The sequence below is a fragment of the Podarcis filfolensis genome, assembly GCF_964270895.1.
Source record: "Podarcis filfolensis genome assembly, chromosome: Z".
NCBI lineage: Eukaryota > Metazoa > Chordata > Lepidosauria > Squamata > Lacertidae > Podarcis > Podarcis filfolensis.
The window spans coordinates 24,370,003-24,391,988 of record NC_139617.1 but is presented as its reverse complement, the minus strand read 5'-3'; the positions used below and the strand labels follow the sequence as shown (position 1 = coordinate 24,391,988).

The 21,986-nt window shown below is 44.9% G+C and overlaps 1 protein-coding gene across 1 annotated transcript in view; it reads right to left on the bottom strand.

The window, feature by feature from the left end:
• Positions 1–21,986, bottom strand: part of LOC310754217 (synaptotagmin-like protein 2) — a 58,051-nt gene that overhangs the window by 26,913 nt on the left and 9,152 nt on the right. Inside the window, exons 2-3 of the mRNA XM_083595872.1 lie at positions 15,218–15,768; positions 11,133–11,284 (exon numbers count right to left, since the gene is read on the bottom strand). Coding sequence (XP_083451998.1) covers positions 11,133–11,284; positions 15,218–15,318 — 253 coding nt within the window. The 5' untranslated portion in view covers positions 15,319–15,768. The remainder of the gene's footprint in view (positions 1–11,132; positions 11,285–15,217; positions 15,769–21,986) is intronic.

Here is a 21,986-nt window from a genome sequence, read left to right as displayed (position 1 = left end):
GGCACATGGCTTCCCCCCAAGAATCATGGGAGCTGTCGTTTATCCCCAGAGCTACAATTCCCAGCACCCTTAACAAACTAGTTCCCAGGATTCTGGAGCTAGAACTGGGATTCTGTGAGCAACTGCCCCATACAGTGGTACCTCTGGTTAAGTACTTAATTCCTTCCGGAGGTCTGTTCTTAACCTGAAACTGTTCTTAACCTGAAGCACCACTTTAGCTAATGGGGCCTCCTGCTGCTGCTGTGCCGCCGCCGCGCGATTTCTGTTTTCATCCTGAAGCAAAGTTCTTAACCCGAGGTACTATTTCTGGGTTAGTGGAGTCTGTAACCTGAAGCGGATGTAACCCGAGGTACCACTGTATTGAAGTTTGGAGGAACTTCCCACATAGTGAAGTATTCTAGGCTCTGCACTGGCCCTACCCACCTGGGCTGGCCACTGGGACCTTCTAGACAGGGAAAACTATATAAGACTTCCTGTCTTGGCTGGAACCTTGCTTGAGCAACTGTGGTCTTCCTGAGTAGAACTTTATTTGTTTTTGAGCCTGGCTTAGTTCCTCTGTACTGAGTAGTGATAGATTCTGCCCCCTCCCACTGGTTCTGACCCAACTCCAAGCACACAGCTCCTAGTTCCAGCTATGGCTCAGGCTTAAAAGAACAGCAATGGCTGAAAGGACTGAAGGAATGTGCTGGTGTTGGGGGAGCAGGGGAGTTATTTGTTCAAGGAAGCAGTGATTGGGGGAACAGATATCAACTGGGGAGTGGGTAGCATATGGCCCTTGCAGATCAGCTTTGTGAAAACTGCCCTACAGGGTTTAGCCATAACCAGAGACACAGACCACCCTTTTCCCCAGGGTGGCAAGCTAACAAACCCAGCTTGAAAGCTAATCAGGACGTGGCAATGAAATTAATCCACTCCAGGATTTTAAGGGAGCTACTTCCTGTTTTGAGTCAAAGTCTTCTGATCTTGGCAAATACAGGAGGAGGCGAAGAGAGCTAATAAAAGGAGGACCCCCCCCTTTGTTTGCTCTGGCACAGGAAGAAGCAATGAGTTGGGACTTGTGTTGTACCTACCGGATGAAAGGAAAACAATGCAGCTCACACAAATATTTAAGAGAGCATGGAGGCATCGAAACTACCCAGGTAGGTGCCAACTGGATGTTTGGCAGTAGACCAGGGGTAGGGAAACTTCAGCCAAATGTGGACCTCCAAGCTTTCCATCTGACCCTCAGGACTCTCCCCAGGACACACCCTGTCCTCCCCAGCCACACCCCTCAACCACCCTGCTGCACGCCCTCCTTGAGTGTTTTTGCCTGTCTAGAACTGGTCCTAGGACTCTTGTTTACCTGGAAGGAGGATGGAGAAGAGTGTGTGTAGAAAAGGGGTGGGAAACACTGTTCAATCTGAGGGCCGCATTCCACTCTGGGCAACCTTCTGAGGGCCACATGCTAGTGGTGGGTGGGGCCAGAGTGAGCAGAGCAATCCATGTAAATTTTACCATTGAACTACACACACACACACACACACACACACACACACACACACACCACTTTCTATCCTCCACCCAACCAAGCAAAAGGCATTATTAGAATTCAAGGACACATTTCCTGCTTGGCAGGGGGTTGGACTCGATGGCCCTTGTGGTCTCTTCCAACTCTATGATTCTATGATTTCAGCCTGGCAGAAACACTTGGGGTTCAAAGCAGAGCCAGTGAGAAGTACGGTCAAAAGCTGTGAAATGAAGGTACCAAATGCAGCTCTGTCAGAAGGGGTTTCCACAGCTTAGGGGCACCCACAGAGAATGCTCTTTCCTGGGTCACCACCTTCTTAGTTTCTGAGGATGGAGGAACAACCAAGAAGGCCTCCTCTACCGATCTTAGCACCTGAGAGGATATATGGAAGGAAGGAGGGGGTCTTTAAGGCATTTGGGGCTGGAGTCGTTTAGGGCATTAAACACTAAGATGCACACCTTGAATTAAATGCATTGGTGCAATTGCTATGTTCTTTGGCAAGAGTGCTTTACTCAGTTCAGCTATGTCAGGGGTTGGCAATCCATTCCACAAGCGGCCCACGGGGGTCGTTTAACTGGCCCACGAACCAGGCCCAAACCGAGCTGCCCGCTCGGCGAGTCCCCGCGTGCTGCGCTAAACCGGTGCAGCGTGGCAGGGGGACTCGCTTCCGCGGCGCCAGGAATCGCGTCTGCGCAGATGCGGATGCCAGAAATTGTGTCTGTGCAAACGCAGACACTGGAAATCACAGGCGCATGCACTCGCAAGCATGCACAATCCGGCCCACAGAGGGATCTCTGCTGGAGTCAACCGGCCCAGGCAAGGTAAACCTTGCCAACCCCTGAGCCATGTCTTACCAGTTAAGAGGTTCAAAAATGCACACTTGATTTATTGCTATAACAGTGGTACCTCTGGTTATGAACTTAATTTGTCCAGGAGGTCTGTTCTTAACCTGAAACTGTTCTTAACTGGAGGCGTCCTTTTGCTAATGGGGCCTCTTGCTGCCGCTGCACCGCCGGCACAAGATTTCTGTTCTCATCCTGGGGCAAAGTTCTCAACTCGAGGTAACTCTTCCAGGTCAGTGGAGTTTGTAACCTGAAGTGTTTGTAACCTGAGGCATTTGTAACTCGAGGTACCAGTGTATTTATTATGCTTATAATAATATTGTTTATTACCGGTACTTATTCTGCATCTTTTCCAAGACACAATGGGCAGGTTGCTAGTGGTTCTAATAATAATAGCAATGAAACATCATAAAAACTAATCATAAACACTGAAGTCAGCCCACGCCTGTGTAAATACTCAATGCGTCTAGACTGGGTTACACCACACCAATCAAAAAGGTGCCACTGATCTTGCATTGCACAATATTTGTCCTTTACTGTAACTTTCCTCCCTGGGATCATTACAGAACTAAAACACCCACAATTCAGTGGATCAGCAACACATTGAGAAAACTTTAATGCATATCAGGTTGGAGATGAGAAGGATTTTCCTTTTATGGTAAGTTTTGTATCTAAAAGCATTTCCACGAGCTATTTTGCTTGTTTAAAGAAGGTGCTTTCAGTATACTAAACTTGCCTTAGGAAATAGTATCATAGAAGGAAGACAGCTAGAATGAAACGGCAAGTGACACTCTGGCTCACTGTTGCCCAACCAGTTTAACTTGCTTAGTTCTTTGTTGTGTTAAAGGTCCAGCTCTTCAAAAACTATAACCGCTTTAACAATTTTAGTATCCAGTTGAAACAAAGACCTGATGAACAGTAGAACTTCGGAGATGCATCAATCCAAGTAATTCAAGTTGCATTTATTATTTTTGTTATGCTCTGTCAACTTCAAATTCTAAAAGTATGTAGGGAACAGTGGTGAAATAGTAAGAGGATAGAGCTGGTGTGCCATGTGGTTCCTAAACTAGCCTGCTCTCCTCACGCAGGGTGGAAGACCCTGCCCAATTGCCAGTGATGAAGTAAGACTGAACAACCTGCTGGGCACCTTCTGCAGCCAAATGTCTTGAGCCAGCCCTGCGGCCATGCTCCCAAGCTTAGCAAGGCTATGCGAGCTCCAAGAGAGGAGCTTGCATTTATAAGCCAGGGTTAATTATTTCAATCTACTATTTTTATACCTGGGAAGAGCAAATCCAAGCTCATAGTTAGTGAGGAGAGAGCTTAACCATGGGTCCTTGTTTAGATATCACGCTAAGTTAAACTTTGGCTACATTCATATAGGAACAAAAAGAACGGAGAAGGAGTAAAGTGGCTGCAATATCTACTCTGGAAGCCCGCATGCTTGCCCACAGTCTCATTAAACCTAAGTTTGGCTTAGAGCAGTGGTTTTCAACCAGTGTGCCATGGCACCCTGGGGTGCCTTGAATGATGGTCAGGGGTGCCACGGGCAACACGGGCCTCCATCCCTCTTCCCTTCCCTTCCTCCTCTAATGCCCTCTTGCGTCTCTGCCTCCCAAACAGCTTGCACAGCTGTTTGTTGCAGCAGCCCTGGCTACAAGCTCCCCAGGCGAATGGTGCCTCTGCGCAGGCCAAGGGGTGCTGGTTGCCAGGAGTTGAATCGGCCTCAAAGTAAGCAAGCAAGCAGGAGAGGGAGCCCAGCCAGCTAGTCTGCCAGCCCTTGCTGTTGGGAATGGACAGACAAGTCCCAGGCCCTGCAAGTTAATGTGAGGAGACATCTCTCTTTGTGGCAGGGCAAGGCAGCTCAGAGACCAGGGGCGGCAGCAGCAGCTGTCTGGAGGACTCCCAAGGAGAGGGGAGAGGAGAAGAGGCTGAGGAAACACTTCACAAAGGAGGGTTTCAAAAATGGGTGAGAGGCTGCCAGCTCTGCAGGCAAGGGGTGACATCACTGGGCTCCTGATCCCCACAGGGGTGCTGCAGAAAGAATGTAGTTGGTCAAGGGAGCCATGGACTCAAAAAGGTTGAAAACACTCTGGCTTAGAGTGTTTCATGAATTAAGACTCTAGTCTTACAATCTAGAAGTCTATAATTACTATGAAAACTGTTAAGTTTTGTTAAAAAAATGAAATGCCATAGTACTACTGGGCAAAGAGAAGGGCTGGGGATTCAAATGCAATGTTTGCTGCAGTTTAGTTTGACAGTAAAATCCCTTCAAGTGACCTTTGGGTTATTATCAGTGATGTGACAAAGAAAATGCTATTGACCTCGAAAAGAGCAACATTCCTATCTGCTGAGCTATTTAAACGTGCACAAGTTCAGGATGACTTCTTTTAAGTACACTTAATATCTGAATGAAACTTTTCATGCAGCCTAACTGTCCATTTCTGAGCACAACATGGTTGGGACCTGAGTACTTGAAGGAATGAATGAATACCTATTCCCACATCAACCTACCCACATGTTGAGGTCAGGGATTAGCAGTTTTGGTTTGCCTCATTTCTGCATCTGTTTCTAAAGGTCACACACATTTCTACATTCCTTTCTCCTAACATACAAGAAATTTTCTCTAGTATAATGCACTTTTTGTATGTTGTTTTCACATATATTCATTTTGATGCATACCTTTTCATAATTATGATGTTCTGCACACATTTGTGTTTAGCGAACTGGATTGCAGTTCACCAGCAAGATAATGTGTGCAGAAATGCATGTTCTAGGGTAAAATGCACTATATTAGGCAAAGCTGCTATTCATCTAACAGTGCTACAATTCCCAGAGGTCCCTGGGAAAAGGAATTGATTATTAAACCACTCTGGGAATTGGAGTTCTTTGAGGGGAACAGGGATCTCCTAACAACTCTCAGAACTTTTAATAACACAAATGGTTGGGTTTAGTTTTGTCCCACTTTTGTTTTGCTGTGGCCTCTCTGAACAGGAATAATCTGGTTGCCCCGAGGAAGCATAAAAAAACAAACAAAAGCAGAATATTCATCACTAATGCACTATTACTGTGTCCAGAATGTATTGCAAAATACAAACATATCCTTAAGTATGTGCAATACTTGGATGGAGTGGGAGAGAGAGAGATTGTTACCTGCTACCACAATCTCTGACAGGTGAGAGATTCCAGGGGTTCCAAGCATTTACACAGGGTTCAGTTTCCGTGGAATGAGGGTCAATGGAGACTGTGGTATCTTTAGGATATATGGTTTATTTACACACATACATACAAACTGAGCCTACAATGGAGGGGCTCACAGCATTAACACGCCAAGAGGGCCTTGCTTCTCTCATAGTTTCAGCCTTGGAATCAAACATAAATCAAACACAGTTCTGTCTCTATGGCTTCCACCTGCTTCTAGCTCAGCTAACACCCACACACTGGCCCCTGAACTTCAATATACCAGCCAGGTGAGTGTGTGTGTGAAGCCCACCCATTAGCCTGTGATTATGGCGCTTAATTGCTCAGACCAACAGTAATTGCTTAGATGAAGGGACTAATGACAGTACTTAGCTGGTAAGCTACGGCCATTATCTTGCAAAGGAACTTGTTCCACTAGTTCAAAAATAGACTCCTCTATTAGATTTTAATCCATGCTGGATCCAGGGCCATGCAAACTGGCCCCCTCAAATGAACTATATATGCGAGAGAGAGAGTGAAAGTGAGTGAGAAAAGTCAGGTGAGATGTTGGACAACACTTATTTCAGTTTTATTATGTATGTAAGCACATATGTACACAAGAAGCAGTTGACAACAGATTGCAGGTAGGGTGGAGGGCTCAATTCACATACTGTGTACATCCAGAAAATCCTGTTGTCAATCCATAGCTCTGAAGTAAACCCTGACAGCAAAAGCCAGAATTTGTCTCCACCTCCAGCCAGGAAGCGGTCTAAATTTGCATCTTTATGTAAAAAGTAAAATGTGCAACTTTGTGCTATGGGGCTGAGTTCTGGATCTTTTAAGTACCTAGCATCACTGTGATACCAGGTTGTTGCCATCCATCTTGTCTCAGGAAACAATGAAGGAGGAAAGTCAAATCGCTGGAGTCACAGCGCTTGCTGTGGCTGTAGAGACGGATACGGAAGAGACATATTTTGTTGCAGCTGGGGGAGATGAAGGTGGCCGGTTATACTACTCCAGATGCACCATGACCTTTCTTTTCTCTGTGCTCCTTCCAATGGCCATTCCTCCTCTGGTCACCACTATGGATGAACAACCTGTCTGACTCCAGGCACTGTGGTTGTCTGCAAGGGATTCCCATACGGTGGGGTTAATGTTGCCAGCCTTCATGCCATGCTTGCAGACATCTTTGTAACGCAGAGTTGGTCTTCCAGTTTGGCCTGGTGCCAGCAGCCAGTTCCCTGTAGAGCACGTCTTTGGGGATCCTGTCATCTTCTATTTTGTCAACAAGACCAAGCCAGAGTAGACATGGTTGACAGGAGTGTGAACATAATGGGACTGTGGGCTTTGGAGAGCACATCTCTTGAAACTCTGTCCTGCCATGTGATACCTCAAATCCTCCTGATGCAGCACATGTGAAAGGCATTGAGGCACCACTTCTGATGGTTATAAGTTGTCCATGACTCACTTCTATAAAGCAGGGTGCTCAACACGCAAGCCTGGTAGACCTTCATATTAGTATTAACATCACATTCTCTCATGCCCTTTTGGAGAGGCAACCCATAGCCATAACTGCCTTGCCAATACGCTTGTCCTACTCATCATCAATGGAGGGGTTGCTGGTTATGATGAAACCCACAGAAGACAAAATCATCTACCACCTCATCAAGTGTGTGGTCACCAGTGCTGATGCATGGAGTGCTAGCAGTGTCCTGACCCAAGATGTTGGTCTTTGTCAGACAGAAGGTAAAACTGAACTCCCTGCAGACTTGGGCAAAACAGCTGATGAGTCTCTGCAGGGCTTCCTTGGAGTGCACTGTCAAGGCTGCAACATCTGCAAAGAATAAGGATAAGGACCCGCCACACTTTTGTCATGGCCCAGAAACATGCCCTGTTGCTCCTTGAATGAAAAGTACATACCATCTTCAATTGAGCTGAAGCATAGGAGAGCACTAGGGAGAAGAATATGCCAAAGAGAATTGGGGTGAGAACATAGCCCTGTTTAACACTGCTCTTTATAGGGAAGGCATCAGAGGATGAATGGACGTCATCATGGATGGTGCTGTGCATGTTCTCCTGGAAGGACACAATCTTCTTGTGGAGCTTAGGTGGGCCCTCTAGCTTGTTGAGCAGTGTGAATGGTCTTTTTCGGCTGACAAGGTCATAGGCCTTTGTCAGGTCTATGAAGGCGATGTAAAAGGGGTGTCTCTGCTCTCTGCATTTCTCCTGCAGAGGCCTACAACTCCCTGGCTTCAGAGGAACTTTATTTTATTGTGAGTCAGAACCTACAAAAGGAAATACTCCTACAGGCCTTCTCCTCGAGTTTCTTGGAGGGAAGGGGGAGTATAAATGACACACATTTCCTCATTGGGAAGACAGATGCTGGAAAATAGAAGTACATGCATGTGTAGACAAGATTCCCACAGTGCACAATATGCTATGGGAGAACAGGGCAAAAAGTAGTATCCTCCCTGAAAACCTCCCTCCAGAGTACTTAGTAAGGCTCTGGATTCCTGGAATCAACACCTAACCTTTTTCAGATTCTACTGTGTTCCATCCTCACTAGAAAGAAAGAAAATGAATTCGTCTGGAGGCTGGGCAACATTGCTCAGCAGCCCTGTAATATTTCAGCCAAGGCTTAATTGGCCTGCCTCTGTGATCATATGAATCATCCCAAAGTGTTATTACCCACCAGTGCACCCTGATAGCAAAGTGCCAAATTCAGGCTGGCGGGATGTGGATTCAAGCCCAGATTTAATGATCTACCTCACAAAAGCTCCGTCAGGTCGGATTTGTTCCATTTCAAAAAGTGCTGTGCATTTCCAAGCAAAGTGCAAGGCAATAACCCCCCTCTTTCTTTTTTCCTGGAAAAAAGGCAAGGCCCCAGAATGCCGCAGAAGAGTACATTATGGTTCCCCTTCAGTGTTCTATAAGAACATTCACTTGCACTTGTTTTGCTCTCAGAAGTAGGGACAGTTTGGTTCAGTGGTTAGAGCTCTGGACTAGGGCAATGGGAGTCCAGAGTTCAAATCCCTGCTCAGCCAGGAAGCTCTTCTAGGCCAGTTACTGTATTTAGGCCTAGCCTATCTCACAAGGTTGTTGTGAAGATAAAATGAGAAAGGGGAGAACCATATACTAACTATCTTGAGTTCGTTGAAGGAAAGGTGGGATATAAATGTTGTAATATAATTATCATCATCATCATCATCATCCATCTTCTCTATTACACTGGTATCCAAAACAGATTATATTTAGATCCAATAAGGTGACAATACTTGTGGTAAATTTTGAAGTGCATTTTAATGGCCCCTAGAGCTATGATCCCAAAGGGAGTCCAAAAATGTAGGCAACAGTATAATAGTAGTAGTAGTAGTAACAACAACAACAACAACAACAACAACAACAACAACAACAACAACATCAACAACATCAACAACATCAACAACACTTGTACCCTGCCTATCTGACTGCCTTGCCCCAACCACTCTGGGCGGCTTCCAACATATAAAAAACATAATAAAAAATAAACATTTTGAAACTTCCCTATACAAGGCTGCCTTCGGATATCTTCTAGAGGTTATATAGTTAATTATCTCCTTGACATCTGATGGAAGGGTGTTCCACAGGGAGGGGCACCACTACCAAGAAGGCCCTCTGCCTATTTTATATCCCACCCTTCCTCCCAAAGGAGCCCAGGGCAGCAAACAAGAGAGAAACACTAAAAACATCTTAAAAGCACACTTCCCATACAGATGCAGAATGGGAAACACCTCAACTTAAAAGGCTTGTTGAAAGAGGATGGTCTTCATTAGGTTCCAAAAGGACAAGAGAGATGGCACCTGTCTAATATTTAAGGAGAGGCAACTCCAAAGGGTAGGTGCCACCACACTAAAGGCCCAGTTCCCACACTTTGTGTAATGGACCTCCTGATAAGATGGTATCTGCAGGAGGCCCTTGCCTGTAGAATGCAGTGATCGACTGGCAATACAAGGTGAGAGATAATTCTGTCAGGTATCCTGGTCGCATGCTGTATAGGGCTTCATACACCAGCATCTTGAATATTGCTCATGTGTTCTGTGTTGATCCCTACACACACCCAAAAGTGTTTAAGGGCAAAGTAGTATACCCTATTCATTAGGATCACCATGACTGCAGTTTTATGCTTAGTTTCCTGGAAATAAAAGTCACTGAAGTCATTGGGGCTTACTTCTGACTGCACAACTTGCAAAACACACTGAGTTTTAATCAAAGATGTTGAGCCAGCTGAAATGCCACCTTTCGCTTTTATTTAGAAATGCAAATCATCTAGCAAAAAAAGTGTTGTGTTGACCCTGCTCATGTGAAAGCAGGAACTCTATCAAGGAGAAAACTTGAAGTACTCAGCTACTGCTTGATTGTTTTCCTCACTCTGACTTTCCATATGCTAACCTGATGCAAACAAACTTGAAAGCCTTGTTATCTCCTTTTTCACTTGCTAGAGCAGGGGTAGGCAACCTAAGGCCTGGGGGCTGGATGCGGCCCAATCGCCTTCTCAATCCAGCCCGCGGACAGTCTGGGAATCAGCGTGTTTTTACATAAGTAGAATGTGTCCTTTTATTTAAAATGCATCTCTGGGTTATTTGTGGGGCATAGGAATTTGTTCATTTTTATTTTTTTTCCCAAAATATAGTCCAGCCCACCACATGGTCTGAGGGACGGTGGACCAGCCAAAAGGTTGCTGACTCTTGTGCTAGAGCAAGGAGAGCCTGTCAATTACCCTGACACTGAGGTAGATGTCACTACCTCTATTCTGGAAAAGGTCTGCCTCCACTACACCACTGGAAAATACAAATGACTAAACTCCAAAAAATATTCCATGTGCTAAAGCACAGCCAGAATATGAGAATGAATGTTAATGCATGTGGATTTTAGCTGGAAGGTATAGGTGAGAGAGCAGAAGCAGGAATAACTGTTTCCATCTTGATTAAAGGAACCCGACATACATCATCCTCTTTCCTACTTTTGGGGCCAGCAAAACCCCAAAAACATTATCCAAGTGTTTGGGTTTCTAGAGCTGCAAATGAAGCAAACTTCAGGCGCTCAAAACATCACTTTGAGTTTTAAACCTTCCTGTATGTTGTTTTGAGGTTCTTTGGCCATAACAATAAATAGAGAAATAATAATGTTGATAATAATAGTAATAATAATAAAAGTAGTATTGTCACCATTATTACATTCTTAGTCACTTTTCTCAAAATGACCCAAGGTGACTTACAGGTAACATACCTAGCAAGCTTCCTAACCACAGATTGCTATGATGACAAACAATGGCTAGTGCTCCAACAACAGGACTTAGAAATTATGAAGGTAGTTTCTGTAAGACACGTGTGAGAAGGGAGGACATGAGCTGTGGTGTTTTTCTGCCATCCAAACCATGTTTTAGAGCAGGGTTTCCCAAAATGGGGGAACTCCTGCTGTTTTTGGACTACAATTCCCATCATCCCTAACTAGTGGTCCTGCTTAGCTAAGGATGATGGGAATTGTAGTCCAAAACCAGCTGAAGTTTGGGAAACACTGGTTTAGAGGATCATCTGAACCGTGCCTCTGGCTTACTACTGTGTACTTACGGTCAAAGTTACCCTTTTTCTTTTTAATCGATGCTCGGAGTAGTTCTGGGCCTTCCAATGCCTCCTGGAAGCGCTGGGCCTTCACCTCATGGAACCATTGTCCAGTCACAAATTTCTTCTTCTTTTCATCCTTCAGTGAGCCTTCCAATCGCCTTAGCAGAAATGAAAAGGAAAATCAGTGCCAGAGCCTTGCATTTACACAGTGCACAGAGGCACTCAGAGAAAACCTGCATTTTACCGCTGAATTGGAACAAACAGCAATCTGTGGGAAATCTGATTGCCACTGCTCTGATTCAGTAGTAAAACATGTTGTCCCCCCCCCCCCGCCAGGAAACCACCAGGACCAAAATAATCCAAAACAAAACCACTTGGATACAGATCTGGCAGCCATGAATGTCTGCCTAGAAAAGGGGCACAAAATGAAGTGTGGATGAGCCCTATGTGTCTAGGTAGTCTTGCCTAAAAAAACCCAACACCTTTTCTTTTGCTGGCGTCAAAAATAATCCAGAGAAGCTGCCTGCTTAATATCAATAAGCAGGGAGTTCCAGAGAGCTTGTGCTGCCACACTAAAATATGTATTTCTCACAGAATATTATATCACACTTGTAAAAGTGCCAGTTTTGCAGTTGAAGGTGGCTGAGTGGGCAAATATATATGCTAAGAAAATCCTTCAAATAAAGTGGTCAGAAGCTTTGGCAAGCTTTATATGTTACCAGCAACACCCTAAATTTGTCCCAGGAACAAACAGTAACAAATCATTTTATTTCTATTTTTCTACTGGCCGAGCCAAAGTCCTGAATTTAATAATATATCAGTCTGATTTTATTAATTTTGAATGAACATTTTACACCATTTTTTGTATGCCACTCAGAGATACTCTTTGATTAAGTGGTATATAAAGGGACCATTAGGTCCCTTTGACCATTAGGTCCAGTCGCGGACGACTCTGGGGTTGCGGCACTCATCTCACTTTTCTGGCCGAGGGAGCCGATGTACAGCTTCCCGTCATGTGGCCAGCATGACTAAGCTGCTTCTGGTGAACCAGAGCAGCGCATGGAAACACCGTTTACCTTCCTGCCAGAGCGGTACCTATTTATCTACTTGCACTTTGATGTGCTTTTGAACTGCTAGGTTGGCAGGAGCAGGGACCAAGCAACGGGAGCTCACCCCGTCACAGGGATTCGAACCGCCAACCTTCTGATTGGCAAGCCCTAGGCTCTGTGGTTTAACCCACAGTGCCACCCGCGTCCCAAGTGGTATATAGGTTTTGCTAAATAAAATAAATGAGAATATATGGGGATGGTTGGGAGTGAAGCTTGCCATTGTGAAGCCGTGTATGTACATTCATTCTACATGAAGAAAAGGTCTGTCAGTGAATTATAACTTGTGTTCCTAAACCAGAATAGAGTTTGCTAAGTCACTACGAACAGCTTAGCCATAGGGAGAGTTTTGCCTTTGGGGGGATATTCCAGACCATGTCTCTGATCACTCAGAGCTACAATCCCTCAGAGTAGCTTAACAATCAATCCCTCTTCCCAGAGAACTCTGGGAATTGTACCTCTGCTTGTGGGTTTCTCACAGGCGTCTGGCTGGCCCCTTGAGAACAGGATGCTGCACAAGATGAACCATTGGTCAGATCCTGCAGACTCTTAACAAACTACAGCTCCCAAGATTCTTTGAGGGAATCCATTACAGTTAAAGTGGTATAATAGTGTTTTGATTGTATAGCATGGATGTGGCCCAACTGGAGAATGGCTGAAAAGAAATTGGAGAAATTCCCAGCTCACTGCTAATTTAGGACTACAGTTGCTGTAAAATCCTTTGCACGAGTCTCCTAAGGCCAAATTTGTTGGGTTTTGTTGGTGCCAAATAAAAACATTTTGATTTGTCCAGGACGTGCAGCATGTCAGTTGGTTTTCATCGTCTCTCCTCCCACTTTCTCTTCTGATTTTATTGCTTTATTGACTTTTTATTGTGTTTGCTCTGCTCGACTATTTTGTGTTTCACTGTTTTATACCAGTGTGCAAATATTAGACTTTATTGGAAGAAGGTCCAATAAAGATTTTCCCGCCAACAAGAAACATTCAGTTTTTGAAAGTAAACGAATAGGTTGGGAAGGTGCCATTTGTAAAAGGGACAGTAAACCTCCCCCCATCCCCCGGGCAGCCTTTGACAACCTGGTCCCTTGCAGGAACTTTGGACTACAACTCCCATCAGCCCCTGCCAGGCCTCTATAGATGTTGCTGGACTACAACTCCCATCACCCCCGACTATCAGGTATATTGGCTGGGGCTGATTTCAGTTGGTCCAACAAACATCTGGAGGAGCACAGTTCCTCCATCCCTGATTTGCAAGAATTCATGAAGCGGCAGCCATAAGGGCAGAGATCATCACTATTCCCACACAGGTCACTGAAAGCTGGTTTGGGCTAGGTCATACTAGTGCTATTTTTTCTAGGAAAAGAGGTGCTGGAACTCACCATGAAAACTTCCCTTCTTCTCTTATAATGGCAATTGCACTGAGAGGTGCTAGAACTGAGTTCCAGCTTAAGAAAGCCTTGGGTCAAACTATTATTTAGTGGGGGTATAATGGGTTGAGGGACAGATGGGGCTCGTCAACCTGGGAGGTAGCCCATCTAGGAGAAGGAAAACTCTGACCCTTCAACGCCTTGCACGATATCTTCGGGAGAAGAAAAGGTTAAGGAGTAAACCCTACACAAATCCAGAGTAGAGTCCCTAAGCCGGTTGGATGCTACCTTGTACACCAAGCTGGTGCCAAACATATTGCTCTGCTTTCCTTTGGACCACATCAGCAAGACCAGGATGGGGGTCTTGTTGTCTGGGCAGCCCAGAACCTCCAAATACCCTGCCTGGGCTTGTGCCCTGGGGAGGTCACTGCAATGCTGCTAACGGAGTGATTTGACTTCACCTCCGGAGGCGCACTCCATTGTCTTTTAAGACAGACAGATACTAACAACAGTAAGGGGTCTAGGGCTGGGATGTCCTGAATTAAAATTCCTACTCAAGCTGAGTAATCCTAGCCCCCTGTCTCTAAGCCTCCCCCTACCTGGTGGTGTGGGAAGGGGGGTGGGGGCCACCCCGAGTGTCATCACTGAGGATGGTGATCACGGGGCCTGGCCTGCAGTGCGCCCGAGCCACATGTCTCTCCTGGGGAGTGACGCGGCGGCTTGGGCACCTGCAGGCTCTGCGCTGCCTGAAACGGCAACGTGGGGCTTGCAGACTCTGTGGAGGTTCTGCACTGTGTGATCTACCCCAGCTTGCCCTGCCCTGTGGGCAGCTTACCCCACCCCCAGGTGCAGGGCATTTGCGCTGCCCTGGGCTCCCAAGCAGCTAGCTACGCCTACCTCATAGGACTGTTGTGATAATAAAAGTAGGAGACACATGCACTACCCCAAGCTCTTTGGAAAGGATGGAAGCATAAATGTAGTAGTTTGGGGGGTTTCTTTTAGAAAAATGGACAGCTTCTCAAGCACGAATACGGGAAATTGCCCTTTTTCTCGCAGCGCTGTATGCTGCTTCATTCACATTTCAAAAAGCAAACCTGCTGTCACAGGGAGAACAACTGAACTTCAGGTTTTGGGGCACATACAGATTTTTGAGCAGGTACCATAGGTGCCACCTGCTTTGGTCACTTCTCTCCCACTTCTCCCAGATCAGATCCCCACCAAAACAGAAGAAAGCATGTGCATGCATGCACACACACACACACACACACACGCACACACTTTATCTTTCCAGGGGATCTGGGTTAAAGCCAAATCCAGTGGAATGTGAGCTCAATAAAGCACATGGAAATAAAAGAGGAAATTGAGAAAGAGCATCACTTGAGCAGTACTTTTCAAGGTGCAGGGGAGGCAACCACCCTTACCAACTCATGAACAAGGGGGAAGTGAGTGGGAGGGGTCAGAGGCTTCTTGGGTGCCAGGGGCAAATATTAAGGGTGCCACTGTGCCTGTGTGCACCATGCTGGTGACCCCTGCATCACCACCATCATCACCATCATCACTACAAGAAACTTAACCTCTCAGAATTTGTAAATACTTTGCTACAGCCCTGACTTCTTACCTGATACGATCTCCATCCCTTTTCTTCAACTCAGCATCCCTCTGCAGCACCTTCATCAGCTTCCCATACTCCTCTTCTGTGAGGAAGCTGAGATCCAGCATCTTTCCCTTGGCGTTCTCTGGGCAATCAAAGCATTGGCACTTTGGAGGCAGGAGCTACAGTGGTGAGGGGCTCATGAAAAACCAGAATAGAGAGCCTGAAGGGATATAGTTTTTATGTATTGAGTCAGAATGTACAGGGAGCAGTAGGGAGCACTTTACTCTGGCATACCTTGGGGAAGAACCCCCTGCAGGATCCAGGATACTGTTTCAAAGCACAGATCTGTTCTTCCAGGCTCTGGTCCTCTATACGGCATGCCTGTGTCAACCAAAACAATTGCAGCTCCCAGTGAGTTTTTCCTCCTTTCACTCTGTCCACGTGCGGGTGTAAGTGTAAATGAGTCAGCTTTCCCAGGCACCCAAATGAGAAGACAGGGCAGCTGTTGGATGCAGGAGAGAATTAAGCATCTGCTTCCTTCAACCGAGAAGTCTGTCAGTTTGGTTCAGTTGCTCCTGAGAAGAGAGGAATAATAAAAAAAACAACCCCAATGAGATGCCTTTTTAGATAAATGCAGTGATCGCATGTGAATATCAAGGATGTTTACTTACTCCTGAGCACATGAGCCTCGAGCAAGCAACACTGTGTGTGCGTTTCACTGCAAACAATCTCTCTGTTGTAGCAGCATGAGAATGAGATATAATCTTAGCCTAAGTTTAGTTGCATGGAGAAACCAAGTGAGTAGGCAGGCAACACAAACTGCCTTAATGTTTTGTTTTTGTAGAGGAAAGACCCATTTGCTTCAGCCAGATCAAACTTAACTGTAATAAGGAGGAAAGGGCATCTGCTCACTATGAGGATTACCAAGAAGAGCCTTGTAGTCTAAAGGATAACAAGGTGATTATGACACAATGCTAGCATATGTCAATTTGCAAGCTGCTGTAAGACTCCTTGTTGTATTGCAATTCAGGATGGGTGGGGGGGGAGAGAGAAATTCAGTTCAGTTCACATCTGAAGGCGAACATACCCAATTCACACTTTCCAAAACAATATGCAAACTGAAGCACGATCACAATTCAAAATTCATACTTCTCCACACTTTCGGATAAATGACAATTTATCCTAAAACACACATTTTCGTGTGGGATTTTGCAAAGCAATTTCCCTTGATATAATTCACATTTGTATGTTACACCCACTGACATGTGCTTTTTAATGCACACTTCACCCTAGTGCATGCATTTTTTTGGTAAACGTTACTTGGCTGGAGAAAACTTGCAATGAAAGTTGCAAGAAAAAAAGGCAATGAAAATTTCGATAGCCGTTTGGGAAACTGCAAATGAAGGAGACTCACCTTTACATTTCTTACTCATCCCTGATTCTATGGGCTTATTTCTGAGGACAGGATTTCACCCTATGCATGTTAACATACTTTTCCAGGACTAAGCGCCATTGGACAAAAGGGGAATTACTTCTGGGTAAATTTCCTCAAATATAGAGCTCTATAAGTTAAGTTAAAAATTGTAACAAGTTGCAATACTTTACAATATTATTTTAAATTGTCACTATTTATTTATTTAGATAGCAACCGGCTCCATTAAAGGTCTGAACTATGTGTGCTAAAAAAGGTTCTACAATAATAATAATAATAATAATAATAATAATAATAATAATAATAATAATTGTTATGTACTGAGTTGAATAGGATCCAAACTGCAGCAGTCTGATTGGTCCTAGAACAATAGGATCCAAAAGGCAGCAGTCTGATTGGTCCTAGAACAATGCAGCAGTATGATTGGTTGGCAGGAACCACCCAATCATGCTCCAGATAGAAGTGAATCCACAACTTGATTGGCTTACAGTAGAATTCCGGAATTAGCCAATCATGTGCAGCCCATTGTGTAAATAATGTATATAAAGCAGATACTTTGAGAGGACATTCATTCACTCATTCCTCCTCACCACTATGAGCTGAATAAAGAGCATGAAATCACTTTGCGACTCTGAGTATATTTCAATAATAATAATAATAATTTATTATTTATACCCCGCCCATCTGGCTGGGCTTCCCCAGCCACTCTGGGCGGCTCCCAAAAGAATATTAAAATACATCAAACATTAAAAGCTTCCCTAAACAGGGCTGCCTTCAGATGTCTTCTAAAAGCCTGGTAGCTGTTGTTCTCTTTGACATCTGGTGGGAGGGTGTTCCACAGGGAAGGCGCCACTACCGAGAAGGCCCTCTGCCTGGTTCCCTGTAACTTGGCTTCTCGCAGTGAGGGAACCGCCAGAAGGCCCTCGGTGCTGGACCTCAGTGTCTGGGTAGAACGATGGGGGTGGAGACGCTCCTTCAGATATACTGGACCAAGGCCGTTTAGGGCTTTAAAGGTCAGCACCAACACTTTGAATTGTGCTCGGAAACGTACTGGGAGCCAATGTAGGTCTTTCAAGACCGGTGTTATGTGGTCTCTGCGGCCGCTCCCAGTCACCAGTCTAGCTGCCGCGTTCTGGATTAGTTGTAGTTTCTGGGTCACCTTCAAAGGTAGCCCCATGTAGAGAGCATTGCAGTAGTCCAAGCAGGAGATAACCAGAGCATGCACCACTCTGGTGAGGCAGTCCGCAGGCAGATAAGGTCTCAGCCTGTGTACCAGATGGAGCAGGTAAACAGCTGCCCTGGACACAGATTTGACCTGTGCCTCCATGGACAGCTGTGAGTCCAGAATGACTCCCAGGCTATACATAATTCCGAGAAAACTCATCGGACCAAAAAATGCTGGGGTTTCAGGAAACCAGTCTTTTGGACCCTTCTTTTCAGTGCTGCTAAACTCACAGTATCCAGCTGGCAAAAGCAAACAGAGTCTGAAGCTGTTTGCCAGTATGGTGTGCATATCGTGCATTCAGCCATAAAGATGAGGCTTTTGTACACTTTGTGCATTTCCTGTGCTATATTTGTTCTACATGCTTCTGAGCCTCCAGAGGCCTCAGAAAAAAAGAAGAAAAAAGAAGCCATAAAAGTTTTCATTGCAATCTCCTGTTCGCATGCTGTTGACTTAATAGCACCTGCAGGGCAAAATCACCCAGCCAATGTCATAAATACAACTGTATTTCTGTCTAGCAGTCACAGTGGGAGCAGCAGAGTCATTCCTGCTTGGGTAAAGGAGGCATCTGCTCCACCAAGGTACTTGCTTTGTCCCATTTCCTTCCATATTAGTACAGACAGCAGGCAGAGAGGTCTGGAACCTGCAGTTCGGATGCACTTTAAGCTGGATGCACCTCTCAGCCCGCACCAACTTTGGAACTCTTTGCCTATTGATATTAAGCAGGCCGTATAGTTAAAGCCATGGTTTTCCCAGTAGTGATGTATGGAAGTGAGAGCTGGACCATAAAGAAGGCTGATCGCCGAAGAATTGATTCTTTTGAATTATGGTGCTGGAGGAGACTCTTGAGAGTCCCATGGACTGCAAGAAGATCAAACCTCTCCATTCTTAAGGAAATCAGTCCTGAGTGCTCACTGGAAGGACAGATCGTGAAGCTGAGGCTCCAGTACTTTGGCCACCTCATGAGAAGAGAAGACTCCCTGGAAAAGACCCTGATGCTGGGAAAGAAGGAGGGCACAAGGAGAAGGGGACGACAGAGGATGAGATGGTTGGACAGTGTTCTCAAAGCTACCAACATGGGTCTGACCAAACTGCGGGAGGCAGTGGAAGACAGGAGTGCCTAGCGTGCTCTGGTCCATGGGGTCATGAAGAGTCGGACACGACTGAACGACTAAACAACAACAATTAAGCAGGCACCACATGGGTACCTGCTTTTGACACCTGTCAAAAACTGTTTTGTTTAGGACAGCCCTCCAACCTATAACAATGTTTTGTATATCGCATTTGTTTTTAAAACTGTTGATCCGATCTATATTTTGATAATTTTAATATATCTAACATTTTGAAGTTCATTTGCAATTGCTTTTTTTAAGAATACATTTTATATTAGTTTATGTAGTTGACTTAAGGAGGTTATTTTAATTAAGTGGCATATAAATATTTCTATAAAAGTAAATACAGAGCAGCTATATAAGATGTTCAGTCCAGTGGCCAACCTAACATCTCTCTTTAAACAGACCTCTAAACCAATGCATACCACTTTGTTCTAAAGCCCATTCTAGCAGTTAATAAATAATTGGTTTTCAAAAGAGAAGACATTTTTAATCTTGCCTGCCATGCTGAGATACATTTTGATCCTGCATGCTGCTAAGTAGCTCCTATTTTACCTCCCCATGTCCTTGGGTGACTTGACAGATTGGCTTGCCATGAGTGTATAGCAGTACGAATGGTGAAACAATGGAATTACTTGAAAACATAGTACAATCCATTCTGCACTGAAACATCAAGTTGTTCCCAGCAGGGACTGAGCAAAAACTGATGCAGAAACAGATTCTGAAACTTTATGGCACTTGCAGGAGTAAAATGATAATAATTACTAATTCATTATATAACGACAACAACAGTGTTCCCCTACATATGTAAGGCCAGCCCTACCATTAGGTAGGGTGCAGCGGGTGATTCTGGGAATAATGAAAAGGTAGCAAAGAATTATTATTACATTTTCATTGCCAGGAAAAGGCACTTTTCAGATTTTCTGACTCAGGTTTTTTGGCTCAACTTGACTGGTCCTGGGCACTGTGTGTTTTTATTTTTTTAAAAAATATTAATAATATCAATATATGACACTGCAGCAAAATCAATTCATGCTTAATATATCCACAGAAATCATTTAATCAGTTTTGTTCTGATTCCAATGGAAAACAGAGTAAGTGTTTAGTTTCTTTTGAAAGTTATTAATCATTCAAATTTACCTCTCCCATGTTATTTACAACTGGTAATTTTGTTCATGAACATAAGGTCCTAGATCCTCCTTAGCCACGGATCAGTTGTGGGAACTGGCTAGCACTTTCCCCAGTTTTAGCAACCATGAGCCAAGTCCCTGGGCTGCTACTTCTCATGCCTTAGAAGCACTCAAATCAAATACATCTGTAGGTCGCATTTGCTACCGTTCTTACAATACCATTATTTTTCCTCCCTCTCCCCAATATTTATTAATTCCATTACCTTCTTACCACATATTGGCAAATACGTCCTTATTTGTTACAATCCCTATATAAGCTACCCAGACCCTATGTATATGGTAAGAAGGGAAGTCCAGAAGGTGGTGATGAAGAAAAGGGGTCTTTTCTGTAGCAGCTCCCTATCTATGGAATGCGCTCCCTGCGGAGGCCCACCTGGTGCCAACTTTGTCATTGTTTCAGTGCCAAGCAAAGATGCAATTGGAGGCTGTCCCAGTAGGCAAAATAGAGCATTGCCCCATCAACAGCAAGCCCAGGGGTAGGGTGGGGTGGAACGGCCTGTCAACTTCCTCCTCCTTGTTCTAGGTACTGTCACTGTAGAACTCCTCAGGGAGGAGAAAGGGGACGAAACTTGAATTAGCTAGCTTTGGCTCTAGCTCAACCCACTGTCAGCTTCCCATCCTACCAGTTCCAATGCGCACCAGTCACCACTGCAAAGTTGTTTTTGGTTTCCTGGGCATTTGGAGAACACAAATGACTGGATGCTTTCCCCCTGACTATGGGCTCATCCAGGTTTCCTTTCGTGCTGAATTTCTAGGCACAGGTCTGAACTTTAAAGCGCCGTGTCTGAGTGCTTCCCCTGCCCTGCTGCTTTCCCTACAAAATCCTTAATCTGAGAAAACGGCAATCTGTTTTGTTAGCAAATGGTGAATTGTCATTTGTTCCAATTCAGAGGCAAAGAGTGGGTTTTCACTGGGAAAGCACCAGGGCAAAAACCCTCTCCAAAACCACACATGGAGATGGTGCTTTAAAGCACCGGTGTGTGTGTGTGTGTGTGTGTGTGTGGTAATGTGGATGACCCCTATGAATTCTTATTCTTTGCTTTCAAACTTCATGTAAATCACTTCACGGAAGTGGTGCATACAACCAGAAAACCTAACCTATCTTGTGCAGGACATGTGGTTGTTATGGGTAGGTGTTGTGCTATGAGCCTGAAGAAAGAAAGAAAGAAAGAAAGAAAGAAAGAAAGAAAGAAAGAAAGAAAGAAAGAAAAAAGAGAGGAGAGAAAGGTACGTTAAAAGTAAAAAATCAAGGCCTCTACTGTGTTGGGCTTTTGCCCTCTCAGTTTAGTACACAACTGCCAATCAATAGCATGACAAACTGTCATTTAGTTGGGTGCCCTGAATAGAGTATTGTGCTGCTTGAGGCAAAGAACAAAATGGTGCCCCCTCAGTTTTGTCAGTTGCATCCAACAATGAACAGAATTCCACTTGTGCAATGGGACTTCTGTTTCCTCTCCCTCCAGCTCCCTAACTCTCCAGAGTTGACTTTGAAAGAATGTGGGAAGTTGAAGAGGACAGGAGAGGAAGAGGCGTTCCAGCACACACAGGTGTCTTTTGTGCCAGTGGAACTTCAGCATTGGATGTAGCCCTATTTGCAGAAGATGCCTGGACTGGCCGTTGAATTTGAGACAGCGTCATCCAACACACTCAAGGCCAGTAATGTCATGTACGTGATATAGGACAGGCTATGAATCACACACAGCTTTTCGAGGGTGGAAGCAAAACTCAAGCGGAGGAAAGTGACTAGCTGCAGAGAGCAGGGGCTGCTCCACTGTTCTTACATTGCATCAGCAACATAGCAGCTCCCTTCAGTCATTTCTCTTGATGCATTGGAAAT